Here is a 15,574-nt window from a genome sequence, read left to right as displayed (position 1 = left end):
CTAGTAATGAAATAACACTTAAAATACTTTATTATTAGAAACTAAATGATCTACCAAATCTGTAAAGATTGACAAAAAACGATGAATCACTACAAACCAAGAAACAAATAACCTACTTATTTAGATATAGAAAAAATTGAATCACGAACAGAAAATAACTATCACTGAAGCCACCAAACCCATAACTGAAATTTGTTGACGTTTACGGTAGAAATACACAAACAAAACATACAACAAATAACAAATATTTTTTCACCTTGGAGGCTTTATATTAAAAATTTAATTTAAGTGTATCTTTGATACATGTATTGTAAGTTGTAACTGGTCAAACATAATAAATGATAAGAATATTATAATTAAAAGTAATTCCATCTTGTACTATAAATTTTTTAATTTATGATTCATATCAATATCTATGATATGAATTTCCCTTAAAACAAATCACGACAAACAATTTACGTTATTATATTTCTTTCTCTCCTCAATTTCCCAAACACAAAATATGGTCATGCTATTCCAACCGTGGCTCCCTCCATCCCTGCTGCCAAACACTAACTCATCTTCACTCTTTTAGACGTCACTCCTTCCCCCTCGGCCCTCACTGGTCACTCCGTTCCTTTCTCTGTGGACACGCCCGGCCATCTCCGACGACCGCCACTCCAAGCCCTCCACCGCCGTTCGTCGCTAACGCTCGCTGCCCTCTCTCACGCGAAAGTAGCCACTGCCGAACCGATCCAACTCGGCTATCAAATTGATTCAATTGGTTGTGAGATTTCATTGGGTTTTAATTTTGAAAGAAGGAAAGAATCAGTTCCTCTTCTCTCCGCAAAAAAAAATCTGAAAAAATTGAAGTGAAAGAATTGCTTTGTCGAGTTAGGTAAGTAAAGGGGTATTGTTGATTAATGTGCTTTCACCTTCAATGCTTCACTATCACCATTGTTAGGGTTTGTATATGCTTAAATTTACCCCTCTTTTTATTTCCTTTGCGAAGATATTAAAGATATATTTTTTTTTTCCCTCGTTTGAACAGTATTTTTGGGTTTACATACACAAACGTATTAGAATTAGAAAAAATGGAACCAGAGGTGATTGAAGCCGAGTTGGTATTGCCGACTCACCTGAGTTTCAAGCGCGTTCAAATGTACGAGAAGTACCCAAAAGGTCAATCAAGAGGCAGACACTGGAAACACCTCAGGCAGATCATTCAAGCTGAAAATTACCAGAATTTTCCAACAGATGAACCCAATTGTTAGTAATTTTCTTTCTATTTTTTTTCCCATGATTTTTTATTAACAAATACTTATGAAGAAAATCCATGGAGAGCATAACAATGATTGAATAAGTTAATATTTCAGAAATTTGGTATTTTTTGTTTAGTACATTGAATTTGCTTGGCAATGCCTTATATGTTTGGAATTATATTAATGAGGATGAGTTGTGACTTTGCCTTAGCTCCCTGGTTCTCTGATACGGAAGTTTTAAGTTTCATTCGAAGGACTCATTTAATAATATGCTAGAGTTTCAGAGGAACACATTAATATAATGAGGTTTTGTAAGATTCACCAGAGAGTAAAAAGAGCCTATGCAATGCAAGGTTTAATAGTTTTCTTGAAATGCTTATCAAGATTGCATGATTGGTACTCTGTGATACATTCGTATTGTGAATTCCGTGTCTCCTTTTGGTATGTCTTTGTACTGTTTAAGGTAAATGTGGTTGACAATTGTTGTTAGGAACTTATCAATATTATGCTATCTTTTGTATTCTGTAAAGCTGTTTTAAGTTTTGAGTTCTTGATGTTATCTATTTTCAGATGTCAACATTGAGTCACCTCCCTCTATGCATCCTTGCAAAAAAATTTGCGACATAACAGGATATGAGGTATGTCTCTCTCTCTTTACACACTGATTGGCTACTGATTGTGTCGTTTGCCATTATATCCAGCATCCGAAAATTTTCCGGAGTTATTGGTTCTAGTTTCACTTATCATATGAATAGATTTGAGGACAAAAGTCAATTGTTTGGATATACATTTTTTTTTTTATATGGAAAACCTACTTAGAGTTAAAGATTCTAATTTTCTCCCCGAGATTGAATTTTTTTTTTCCTTAATGGGATGTGAAGGTAATCTCAAAAATTTAAGTTTTGTATTTCTTTCAAATAAGAAATGTGTGAATGTTCACAATGATGTATTTTACTATGTTTGAATGCCATTACATTACCTCTTGCTAATTCAACTTTCTTGAGCCTAGGCTATGTCGACTGGTTTCGTATGACTTGCTGAATCTTTTGTTAGATCAATGAGTGAATTAGATGCTTTATATATACTCTTTTACTAGGAAAAAAGTTATTAGTTTAACTTCTAATTTGTAAGCAACTCTTGCTTGCTTATTGTGGTACTAACACAACTAAAAATTCTCCAATTGGTGTTGTGTTTGCACACATATTGTAATTGATACTTCTAACAATACATTTACTTTACTAAATGATGTTTACTAATACCTTTTACACACCACACAGGCACCTTATTCCGATCCTAGGACCAATCTCCGTTATGCGAATGTTGAGGTCTTCAAGCTCATTAGATCTTTGCCTAATGAATATGTGCAGAGATATCTGGCTCAGAGGAATGCAGCTGTAGTTTTGAAGTAAAATTTGGCTTCTCTAATTTTTCTGCCAAAACTTTTATTCTTTTTCCTCTTGCAAAATCATTACCAGACCTTTTAAGTGGGGTGATTTGGAGATTAGGGGATTTGGGCACTTTAGATATTAGGGAGAAAATTTGAGTTGAAAGGAAAGTGAGAATTGAGGATGATATGATGTGAGTGAATGAGAATGAATTCCAAGTACCTTGAATATTAATGTAAATGGAGGGAGAAGAAAATATAGATGGGATTTTGTTTTTGCTTTTTATTATATATATTTTTAATGCTGAATTTTATAATTGTGATTTTTTTATATTAAAAATAATATATCAAATTTCAATATTTAAAAAATTTTCAAAACTGATACATTTAATTAATTAATTTTTTTAAATTAAAGATGGAATATAATTTTTCCTTATTGCAAATTCTTTTAAGATACAATTATTTTATGTATAGAAAATAAAATAAAATAAAAGTTGGGTTGTGTATAGAATGTGGGACTTTTAATTATAAAAAAATTAGGTTTTCTTAGATTAAAATCTAAAATTTAATTATAATAATTTTAATTAGTTAAACTTTTAATTAAAATATCATTTAATGAAGAAGGGTTGCATTTTTTAATACAAATAAAATTAATATAAAACTTAAATAACTTAAAAAAATCATATAATAAGGTTGAGCAAAGAATTAAATAAAATAGGGAATTTACTTATTTGGTACTTTATATTTTTGTAAATTATTATTTTGGTACTCTTTATTTTCAATAATACTTATATGGTACCATGCATTTTTAAATTATATATATTTGATACTCTAGACTTAGATTTGATAGATAAAATTTTGTTAATATAACTAACTGTTTTCATTTATATGTAATTAAGTAATAAAATTTAAATTTGGAACTTATATAATTAAGAGCAGTTTGATTAAATTGATAAAATTTTATAAATTAAGTTTGAGTTTAGGGTACCAAAAATGAATTATTTTAAAATACACAATACTAAATATGTACAATTTCAAAATACAGGGTACCAAATAAACATTATTGTAAACACATGGTACTAAAATCATATTTTGCAAACATACAGGGTACCAAATAATTACTTACCCAATAAAGCAAATATCTATCAATATTACAAGTAAAACTAAACAAATTTAAAAATATTTATAATTTAGATTTTGAAATATAAAATATTAAATTAGGTGAAAGTGCTATTTTAGCACAGTACAATATTGAATGAAAATTGATAAAATTATTCAAATCAGATCATCTTAATAACTTCAACAACAAAAATTTAACTTTTAAATTTGAAACTTTAAACAAAATAAAAAAGAATGAAAAAAATACATTTTTTTCTTAAAAAAAAAAAGCAATAGATCTCTTTAAAAAATATCAAAAGTATAGAGAAAATATAAAATAAAAAAGTGAGAATTGATACAATAGAAATAAAATATAAATGATAGAGTATAAAGTAATAATTGATTAAATAATTAAAAAAAAAAGCAAATAAATCTCTTCAAAAAATACCATAAGCATAGAGTAAACATAAAATAAAAAAGTGAGAATTGATACCTAAACGTAAAATATAAATGATAGAGTATAGAATAATAGTTGATTAAATGATTAATTAAATTAAGTGTAATATTAAAAAAATATAATTAAAATATATTCTACACTACAATATAATATAATTTAATTATACAAACTATTTTTGTTTAAATAGAAAAAATTTGATCAAACACACTAAACAAATATTGTATTAAATTATTTTACATTTTTGTTTTAAAATTAAGATAAAATAAAAAAGGACAAAATAGATAAACCAATAAACAGTACAAAGATGACAAAATTGATGAACCAAAGTGAAAAAAAAAAACTTGTTGAGCTTTTTAAATATGTTATAGATTATGATGAAGAGTGTTTATTCCGACCAAAGAAAAGCTTTTCAGCATGTATCCATTTTAATTAGCAATTACTTTTGATTATTTTCTTAAAAATTGTTTCACTTTAAACATGTGTATTGAAAGACAATATAACAAAAATAACCATATAGATATAACATAACACATATTATTATTGATAGTATTAATATTTCACATGTCAACTCTTACATATACTAAATAAAAAGTAACAAAATTGAAAAAATAATTGTACTAAAGCAATTTCAATTGATTCGAATTTATCACTCGTATCAACATATTTTTAATTAATTTTCAATAATTTGATTAAATGTGACTTCGAAATGAATTTGTTATAATCTTGAATTTCAAAGTGCAAATAATGACAAAAATCAATAATATCTTAGTGATTTGCTTTTTTAAGGTAAGTAGTAAAATTCCCAATTATACAAAATACAAACATTAGAAGGAAGAAAGAAAAGAAAAAAAAAGGTACGAATCTACCACTTTGGTACTGAAAAATCAGTATCATTTTACTAAAATTGTTTTAAAGAATTAAGAAGTGTAATTAGAACTAAGAATTAGTAAAAGACTTTGGTTGTAACAAAATTCTATTCTAATCTTTGGTCTAATAAAGTACTACAACTTTATTTTGATTAAGCTTGTTCAAAATTCAAACTATTATATTCAGATGATCTTAGTGTTACAAATTGTACGTTGCTGAATACATCATAAACACATTCCACAATTACAAGTATATTTTTCTCAATCATTTGAATCATTTACACGACTCAGGAAAGACAGTTTTGTCGAGCGAGTAGGAACCGCACCCTCAAGATAAGCTCGCTTTCACGGCCTACGTTACACACACTTGCCGACCAGCCCCACGTTCAATCACGATGATCGAATATTAATCGTATTCATACCCAACATTCACATATAGATGCACTACAACAAATGTATTAACCACATCTACATATAATGTCATGCTAGTATGCATGGCAACTAGGGGTGCACACGGGTCAGGTTTTCGGGTTTCAGGTTCATCAGGTTCGGGTTTTACGGGTTTTGGGTTGAGAAAAATGGTACCGAAACTGATCCGAAATTTTCGAGTTTTATTCGGGCTTTGTTCGGGTTCGGATTCAAGTTTGATTCGGGTTGGGTTGGACCATTTGTGTTTTGGGCTAAAAAGTCAAATTTTGCGAAAATATTATTTTTTTACACTTTTTTCAAAAATACCATTTTTTCAGATTTTGAGTTGGGCTAGGCCAATTGGGTTTTGGGCCAAAAAGCTAAATTTTGCAAAAATACCATTTTTTCGAATTTCGGTTTTGAAACCGAACCCGAGTTTTAACAAATTTCAAACCCGACCCGACTTTTGTCGCCCGAATCTGATGGGTTTTCCCAAAAAATGAGTTTTCGGGTTGCGAGTCGGGCGGATTTGCAGGTTTTTCGAGTTAAATGTTCACCCCTAATGACAACCAATATCCTTTACGTGCACATATCAGTTTTCTTACCTCAAGCCGGGCAGAAAACCCTAACCACCACACATTTTGAATAAAAAATAAGTATTAATTTGTATTATTAATTTGAAATTTCTTCTAAGACTTCCAAAAAGTTTGGGTTGGCCTAGAGGTATCACACCTACACACTCCAATTCACAAAAGAGCATGAGAATTAATATAATTGTCTTTAAAAACTTAAAATCTTCACTTCATTTTTGTTTAATTATAATTATATTTAGTAAGAAAATTTTAATTTTTTTATTAAATATTATCAATTTTAAATCTTAATTATTACATAATATTAATATATCTTCAATCAACAACTCTTGCCAAAAATAATAAATATTGAAACATGAAACACATAAACATAGCATATTTTCCAAAATAGTGTAATAGTGAAATATAATTATAAGCTATTAACCGTCAAACACACGCCCCTCAAACCTGAAAACAAGGCTTCCCTCATTCACATTTCTCTGATCAAAGTTGTGTTTTTTTTCTTTTATTCTCAAAGTCACACACAAACCAAACCCCCCACTTCTCATTTTGGTGCCGCTCCGGTTGGGTTTTCCGGCGAACCCTTCTCCCCCATTTCTCTGCTTTTCATCTCTATCCGGTACCTTCTTCCTCACGTCTCATTTCCTCACATGTTTTTTGTTTTTTTTATGAGGGGTTTCTAAGGAATCTTACAAATGTAATGGTACTGAGCTTAGATTATTGATAGTGATAGTGATATACTGATTACCTCTCTCTCTCTCTGTATAGTAAAAATTAAAACTTTTGGATTTGGTAGACTTCATTTCCCAAAGGAATGATATGAATTGATAAATAAAAATATCATTTTTATATTTATGCATACTGTAATGTAAAGGGTGCTTTGTTATGTTTTTTCCTGTTAAAAAATGCTTCTTCTTTTTTTTTTTTATATATAAATAATCTATACAAAGATGACAAATAATAAAAAAAAGCAGAAAAACAAATGAAAGGAAAGAACAATTGTTGAGAAAACAAGACCCTAAAACCTGCAAGAACCAAATCAAAACAATATCAAATACATAATATACTTGGTACGGATCATAAGTGAATCTATATCCAAGGTAGGGATGGAACCATAGTCAAATCCACTAGAAACAATGGAGAGTTTACACTGTTAAACCTCTCTAATTGTCACTCTCAAACCAGATGATAAATCTCACAGAAAGTGGGAATTTTCACAAGTCTTTCTCACAGCTGTAAACTATGTTTTAATAACTCAAAAATACCAAATTTGAGTATTCATCCAACTAATAAGATTGTTTTTAAGCCAAAACAGCAACTTACTGATCTGGGACTTATGCACAGTGATATGTGCTACCCATTTTTCTTGCTTATTATGAGTTTTTATTGCTAGTGTCTGTTTTGACAAGCTCACTGAATATAAAAGACTTTCTATACTGTTGCTTGTAGAGCAAGAAGCATTAGATATGGGTGTTTACGAAGATCACTATATCATTCTAGGGTTACCAACTGGCCAGAATGGTGCCAAGCTTACAGAGAAAGAGATAACAAGGGCATATAAAGTGAAGGCCCTGTTGTTGCACCCAGATAAAAATCCAGATGATCCAAAAGCCACTGCTAAGTTCCAGAGGCTCAAGTCTTCATATGATGTACTCAAGGATGACAAGGCCAGAAGACTGTTTGATGATCAGCTGCGTAGACATTCTGAGCGTGATGCTAAGAGAAGGAAGATGGGTTCTGATTTTGCTAGAGTTAGTTGCAATTTTCAGCAATGTTCATATTGAGATATTCTCTTAATGACATGTATTTTGAGATCATGTATTTTCAACAAGATCGGTTCCTAAACTCACGCCTAATAAACATATATATTATACAACAAGATATAAGATATATGCCAAGAATACATGATCTCAAAATATGTCATTAAGAGAATATCTCAACTGTTCATGATTTGTTTCCCTATTGTATTGATTACCTTGTTAATGTATGATTCTTTTTGTTCTAATGTTGAAATTCTTAGGATAAAAAGAGGCAAGAAGAAGCAAGAGCAGCAGCAGCAAAAGCCAGAGAAGAAGCAAGAGCAGAAGCAGAAGCCAAAGAAGAAGCAAGAGCAAGAGCAAGAGCAAGAGCAGAAGCAAAAGCCAAAGAAGCAAGAGCAAAAGCAAGAGCAAGAGCAAAAAAAGCTAAAGAAGAAGCAAGAGCAGCAGCAAAAGCCATGGAAGAAGCAAGAGCAAGAGCAGCAGCAGAAGCAAAAGTCAAAGAAGAAGCAAGAGCAAGAGCAGCAGCAGAAGCCAAAGAAGAAGCAATAGTAGCAGCGAAAGCCAAAGAAGAAGCAAGAGTAAGAGCAGCAGCAGAAGCAAAAGCCAAAGAAGAAGCAAGAGCAGCAGCAGAAGTAGCAGCAAAAGCCAAAGAAGAAGCAATAGTAGCAGCAGAAGCAGCAGCAAGAGCATTAGCAAAAGCAAAAGAAGAAGCAAAAGCAGCAGCAACTGCTGCAGCAAGAGCAACAGTGAAAGCCAAAGAAGCAGCAGAAGCCAAAGCCAAAGCTGAAGGAGCAACAGAAGCAACAGAAGCACCGGCCAGCTCTTCTTTTTCATCTCCAAGTTCCGAAGTTTCCCTTCTCCTTCGGCTTGAGTTTCAGCTTGTTGAGCTTGTGCTTCTCCTTTATCGCCTCCGTCACCAGAACTGACCAGCTCTTCCTCTGCTTGCCTGCATGCCCTTTTAGGCATCGTTGTAGTGTATATAATGCCAATTAACATTGTCAGAATTGAAATAGGCTACATTTTTCAAGAATTTGAATCTTCCTCCCATACACACAGATATCATATGAACACTGAAAACGTAATTACTTTATTATTATAAAAGTAATCACACACACCAAGATTTGAATACAATATTTTATCACAACACACTCTAAACACTTACACATTTTGTTTTGGAGCACTCACTTAATAATTTCTCTCACACTCTTTTTAGACACACTTATATAATACTTACTTAGACTCACACTTTTAGAACACTCTTTTAAACACATTTTGCTACTAACTTGGACACACATTACATTTATATATATAGGCTACAAATAAAACATCAAAATCTTTCTAGAATTTTAACTTTATAATTTATTTAACTACTTTCTACATTGTTCTAATGATTCTAAAACTCTATGTATATTGTTTAATTAGTTCTAAGTTTCTTCAAGAACTTTCTAGAATGTTTTATATTCTTCCCAGTATATTCTAGAACATTCTAGAACTCTAAAGCATTTTAGATACGGTAATGACTTTTAACATCATGTCCCCTCAAATTGCCAAATTTGACAAAACATATAATCCAATAATAATTCAGACACATAACTAATCTAGCTTGGAGGGTCAATAACAATGAAACTAGCAAACCTAAACCATCTTTGCCTTGAGCTGACCAAGATTATACTCTACAATTATTACAATTATAACATGTATCCATAAATGTTGCTTTGCTTATAGAAGTCTGACTATATTGAGTCCAAATTTGATACAATTGATTGGAATGTAATATTTGGTAAGTGAATTTGGTAAAATTGATACTGCAGTTACTAAGTTGCCGATGATCCATGGAGCTTGAAGTTGGTAGAGAACGATGGTTGTAGCATGATGTAACGATTTCAGAGCTGATAGAAAAAGAGAACAATAAAATGTACACAGAATAATGTCAATATTATTAACCATAACTTACATGATTATTGTGTACTATAAATAGTGTGTTTCTAGCATCACTCGTAACAACAAAATGGAAAGAAAAAAAAAAGTACGAATCTACAGCTAGTAATCCAAAAAATAAAATTGTGATTAAATAAAAATCATCTTAGCTTTGTTATTACTAAAACGTTTGTGACTAAAAGTATTAGTCATAAAAATCTTAATTTTTTGTCACTAAATGTATTTTAGCCACGACAAACTTTATCACTAAAAATAATAGGTTGTGACTAATACTACATTAGTGACAACTTGTGATTAAGTATGACTTTTAAGTCACAGGTAATTTTTTGTTGGGACTAAAAGTGACATTTAGTCACACAAAATATATATTGTGACTAAAAAACAACTTTATTTGTAGGTAGAAATGAAAAATTGTTACCATGTTACTAAAATTGTTTTAAAGAATTAACTGGTGTAATTAGAACTAAAAATTGGTAAAAGAATTTGGTTTTAACTAGGGATGCACATTTTTTCCCTTAGGGCCAGGGCCCTGTGGGGATCCGCCCCTAATGGGGCGGGGAATTCCTGTCTAAATGGGGAATGGGCGGGGACGTGAATAGCACTCCTGGCTCCGATGGGGCTCCGTTTAATTTTTTATATATTTTGTAATATTTTATATCTTTCTTTATGTGTTTTTGTAGTATAATAGTAAATTTTTTAATATTTTATATTTTATTTAGGATAGTGTTTAATATTTTAAATAATAAATATTGTACAATATTTTTATTTACATATAATTTATTATTTTTATTTTAAAATTTTAATTTAAAATTTATTTTTTAAATAAATAGGTTTCCCGTGGCGATTCTCCATCCCATCCCCAACGGGAATAAATGGGGATAGGACGGAGACGGAGACAGGGATTAGAAATATAAATGGGAACGGAGACGGGGAGCACTTCCCGCCAATTCCCCGACTCGTGTGCAGCACTAGTTTTAACATAATTCTAATGTTGCTTCTTATTAAGTTAGTTCAAACTATGTTCCAATGATTGATAAATATATAATTAGAACATCTTTTCATTATCTTTCCCTCTCATAAAGAAATATAATTTTAATTATTAGAGTAATTACATTAACCGCCAAACACACGCCCATTAGACTTGAAAACAGTGCTTCACTCTCCATATTTCTCTGATCAAAGTCACTGTGCTTTTTTCTCAAAGCCACACACAAACCCCTCAATTCCCTTTTTGCGCCGCTCCAGTTGGGTCCTCCGGCGAACCCTTCTCCGCCAGTGCTCTGCTTTTCATCTCTATCAGGTATCTTCTTCTTCACGTTTCATTTCCTTACATGTTTTTATTACTCTTTTTATATATTTTTATATATGTGTGGGTTTTCGAAAGAATTTTAGAAATGTTATAGTACTGTGCTTAGATTATCGATAGTGAAAATGATATGCTGATCAGCACTCTATATTGGAAAATTAATACTTTTTTTGGTAGAGTTCATTGAATTATTTTGATTTTTTTTTCAAATTGTTTTGAAAAATAAAAATTTCGTTTTTATATATGCATACTGTGATGTAAAGGGTGCTTGTTATGCTTTTCCCTCTTAAATAATGTTAATAATCTTTTCTCAATTTTCATATTAAGACCATATTTGGATGCCCAGATGTTGAGACAATTATAGCTAAGCTAAAAGGGTGCTTATGTATGTTTTTTCCCTGTTAAAAAATGCTTCTTATTCTTATTATCTTTTTTTTTATGTAAATAATCAAATGAAAGAACAAAGAATTCATATGTGTAATTGTTGAGAAAACAAGAACCCAAAACCAGCAAGAACCAAATCAAACACACAAGCACAAACAATATCAAACACACAATAAGGTTTGGATCATAAGTGATTCTACACCCAAGATAGGGATGGAACTCTAGTATCAAATCCACTAGAAACAATCAAGAGATTACGCCCTCAAATCTCTCTAATTCACTCAAAACTCCAATGTACAAGATCTCTCTCAAACCAGAAAATAAATCTCACACAAAATCACTTTTTCTGTCAAGCAAAATACAAAAATTGTAGAAAGAATTTATCAAATCTCTCTCAAAACTTTGTAAACTGTTATAAGTCCCTAACCAATAAAATTGTTTTTTAAACCAAAATAGAAACTTACTGATTTGGGCTGCATCGGTCGATCAATTCAAACCTATATGAATATGTTAATCATTTTTCTTGCTTATTATGAGTTTTTATTAGTTTCTATGTTTTGACATGTTTTTATTAGTAGCATTAGATATGGATGTTGATGTAGATCACTATATCATTCTTGGGTTACCAACTGGCCAGTATGGTGCCAAGCTCACAGAGAAAGAGATAACAAAGGCATATAAAGTTAAGGCCCTGTTGTTGCACCCAGATAAAAATCCAGATGATCCAAAAGCCAATGCTAAATTCCAGAGACTCAAGTCTTCATTTGACATACTCAAGGATGACAAGGCCAGAAAACTGTATGATGAACAGCTACGTAGGAAGATGGATTCTGAGCTTGCAAGAGTTAGAGATTTAATGAAATTTTCAGCAATGTTTATGATTTGTTTTTCGGTTTTATTTGATTACCTTAATGTTATTGTAACTCTTTTTGTTTTAATGTTGTAATTCTCTTATAATAAAAAGAAGGAAGAAGAAGCAAAAGCAGCAGAAGCAAAAGCTAAAGCAGCAGCAGAAGCACCCAGTTCCCAAGTTCTCCTATTTCAGCTTCAGCTTCTCCTGCTTGAGATTCAGCTTCTCCAGCTTCAGCTTAAGCTTCTCCTTCTCCATCTCCATTTCCATACTTCTGAAAAGCAGAACTGAGTAGTTTTCCCAGTTCTTCTTCTGCTCCTTAATCCTAAAAAGCATTCCACGTGCCTGCCTTGGCCTTCAAAAGCACCTTCAATGAATGATCCCAGGAAGATCCTGGTTTTTGGTAAGTAAAATTGTAGTGTATATAATGCCAGCTAACATTGTCAGAATTGTATACTTTTCCACACTACTAAACAATTGCAATTAATAGGCTACATTTTGCAAGGATTTGGACCAATTGACAATTCTGTTACTTGAAAACCATCTTCTTCTCCACTCGATGGAGGAGTTGCATTCCATACCTTTGGAGGGTCCAGTAGTAATTTGAGTCCTCAGCTTTCCAATCTTTGCCTATTGATTGGAATGTTGTAATATAGGAAGAGAGAGTTGGTGAAGTTGATAGATAATCATACATAAGGTAACTCACCATGGAGCTTGAAGTTGATAGAGACATGACATACTGTGATAGTGAAAGAGTTTAGGGCTCAGAGCTAAGAGAGAGAGAGAGAGGAGAGAACAAAGTATAGAATAAGACATAGAATAGGGTATCATTCAAGGCAAACGAATTGTGCATGGTATAATAATTAATACACGTTAAGTCTTATATAGGACTGCATGCATGCGTTGATTCATTCATTTCTTCTATAGAAAACAGTTCATGATTCATTGATTTATGAAAAAATTGATGAAAATGACATTTTTAAAAAAAAAAAAATATATGTTTAAAATTCGATCAGTTGTGTAAAATTATCAAAGAGAAGCTGATGTACATAATCACGTGAGAAGAAAAATGTATTTCTCGTTGACATGTCAAAGATACAGCAGAGGAGGATTAATTAATATAATTTGTTCAAGGAGCTAATTTGGAAAAAAACTAATCACACTACATGCAATTTGGGATGATTATTTACAATCAAATAAAACTAAATTGGTAACTTCTGATTCTTATAATTATTCTTTAACTGCTCTCACCCCTCAAGTTGGTGCATAATTATTATCTTAAAAAAAAACTTAAAATATTCACTATTATTCTTTTTTAAGAAGAAAAAAATTTATTTTAAGTATTTTTTTATTAAATATTGTCAATTTCAAATCTTAATAATTACATAATATTAGTTTATTTTTATTCACCAAACTCTTGCCAAAAATAATATTGAATCACGTAAACATTGCATGCATTTTTATTTTTTCTTTGATATGTATTTATATATGTGGGTTTTGTAAACAAGTTTAGAGATGTAATAGTACTGAGCTTAGATTATTGACAGTGAAAATGATTTACTGGTTAGCACTCTCTCTGTATAGAAAAAATTAAAACTTTTGGTGGACTTCATTTCCCAGAGGAATGATATGATTTTTTTTTTATTGTTTTGTAAGATTAAAAAAAAAATTCATTTTTATACTAATTTTCACTTTAAGACAACATTGGGATGGAGCCAATTAGATTTAATCATATCAATTAATAGGTTAACAGAATTTTACACTTAGTTCATTTTTCTTTTATGCAGATAATATAAATGACCTATTATTTAGTTCTATAATATATTTTCGATAAACTAGAGCTGGAAAAAGTTAATTATTTTTTAACTTCCTATATAGCTGTTATTAGTGAATTAAATTATTGATTAGTGATTTATTTTCTTTCTTTGTATTCGTTATGCTGATTTTCTCAAACTTTTTTATTTTTTATTTTTAAAACTATGTATGAATATATATTAAACAAAAAAATACTACTGAATATATAAAAGTCTGAATATAATGACTAGTTTAGGAATACAACTACATATAATATCTATAAGATCCCCAACTAATAAGATTGTTTTTAAACCAAAACAGCAACTTACTGATCTTGAAAAAAAAACCTAAATTGATGAGCCCCTTTCACTGTAATATATGTTAATATATCATTATTCTTGCTTATTATAAGTTTTTATTTCTGGTGTCTATGTTTGAACATTCTAATAATTTGGTGCATTTTCACTTGTAGAGCAAGAATAATTAGATATGGGTGTTTGGGTTACCAACTGGCAAGGATGGTGCCAAGTTTACAGACAGGGTCGGCTCTAGGCTAAGGCGGGCTTGACTACGCCTAGGGCTCCCTTAGCCAAGGGCCCATTTTATTTTATTTTTTTAAAAATATAACATAGAATTTTAGAAAGTTTTTTAGGAAAAGACCACTAATCTCCAATTTTTCTTGAGGCCCAAAATTATTCCGGACCTGCGTTAAAGCAAAGGCTCTGTTGTTGCACCCATACAAAGATCAAGATGATCCAAAAGCCAATGAGACTCAAGTCTCTTCATATGACATACTCAAGGATGACAAGGCTAGAAAACTTTTGATGAGCAGCTGCGTAGACATTCTGAACTCGATGCCAAGTGAGGAAGATCGATTCTGGTCTTGCTAGAGTTAGTGAATTATTGCAATTTTTAGCTACGATCGTGATTTGATTTCCTGTTTTATTGATCACCTTAATATTGTTGTTACTCCTTTTGTTTTAATGTTGTAATTCTTAGAATAAAAAGAAGGAAGCAGAAGCAGCTGCAAAGGCAGCAGAAAAAGCCATAGCAGCAGTAGAATCAGCAATAAGAGCAACTCCGATGGAAGTTGCTTGGAGAGTGACTTGTCAGTTGGAGGAGGTTTTATTAGAAGAAGATTGGCAACGTTGTCCAGCAAAGACAACGTTTCTTTCATATATATATATATTTTATTAATTAGATTTATTAAAAAATTATAATGGCGCCACTTAAGCCACTATTATAGTTGCTCCTATTGTGGATGCTCGAAGAGCATTGGATGAAGTAGAAGGAGCGGCAACAAAAGTTGAAAAAGAAGCAGTAGAAAAAGCCACGGATGAAGCAGAAGCACCACTATTAGAGCATCTCCAATCTTGACACCAAATTTGGTGTCACACTAACATTAAATTTGGTGTCAAAAACTATTTTCACTCCAACCACAACATTAAAAACTACACAAAAAAAATATTTTTTATTATTATATTATTGTTTAAAATAA

The 15,574-nt window shown here is 31.1% G+C and overlaps 2 protein-coding genes across 2 annotated transcripts; both read left to right on the top strand.

Annotated features, from left to right (window-relative positions):
• Positions 1-520: 520 nt before the first annotated feature.
• On the top strand, positions 521-2,934 carry LOC133829828 (protein EIN6 ENHANCER). The gene is made up of 4 exons (XM_062259638.1): positions 521-877; positions 1,031-1,248; positions 1,812-1,879; positions 2,519-2,934. The coding sequence occupies exons 2-4, from the start codon at positions 1,074-1,076 to the stop codon at positions 2,648-2,650; spliced, it is 375 nt and encodes a 124-aa protein (XP_062115622.1). The 5' UTR covers positions 521-877; positions 1,031-1,073; the 3' UTR covers positions 2,651-2,934.
• Positions 2,935-12,018: 9,084 nt separating this feature from the next.
• LOC133831821 (uncharacterized) lies at positions 12,019-12,573 on the top strand. The gene is made up of 2 exons (XM_062262234.1): positions 12,019-12,276; positions 12,397-12,573. The coding sequence occupies exons 1-2, from the start codon at positions 12,019-12,021 to the stop codon at positions 12,571-12,573; spliced, it is 435 nt and encodes a 144-aa protein (XP_062118218.1).
• The last annotated feature ends 3,001 nt before the right edge of the window (positions 12,574-15,574 follow it).

The sequence above is a fragment of the Humulus lupulus genome, chromosome 4 (assembly GCF_963169125.1).
Source record: "Humulus lupulus chromosome 4, drHumLupu1.1, whole genome shotgun sequence".
NCBI classification, from domain to species: domain Eukaryota; kingdom Viridiplantae; phylum Streptophyta; class Magnoliopsida; order Rosales; family Cannabaceae; genus Humulus; species Humulus lupulus.
Note: the sequence above shows the minus strand (reverse complement) of the source record. Positions and strands in the feature narration are given on the sequence as shown.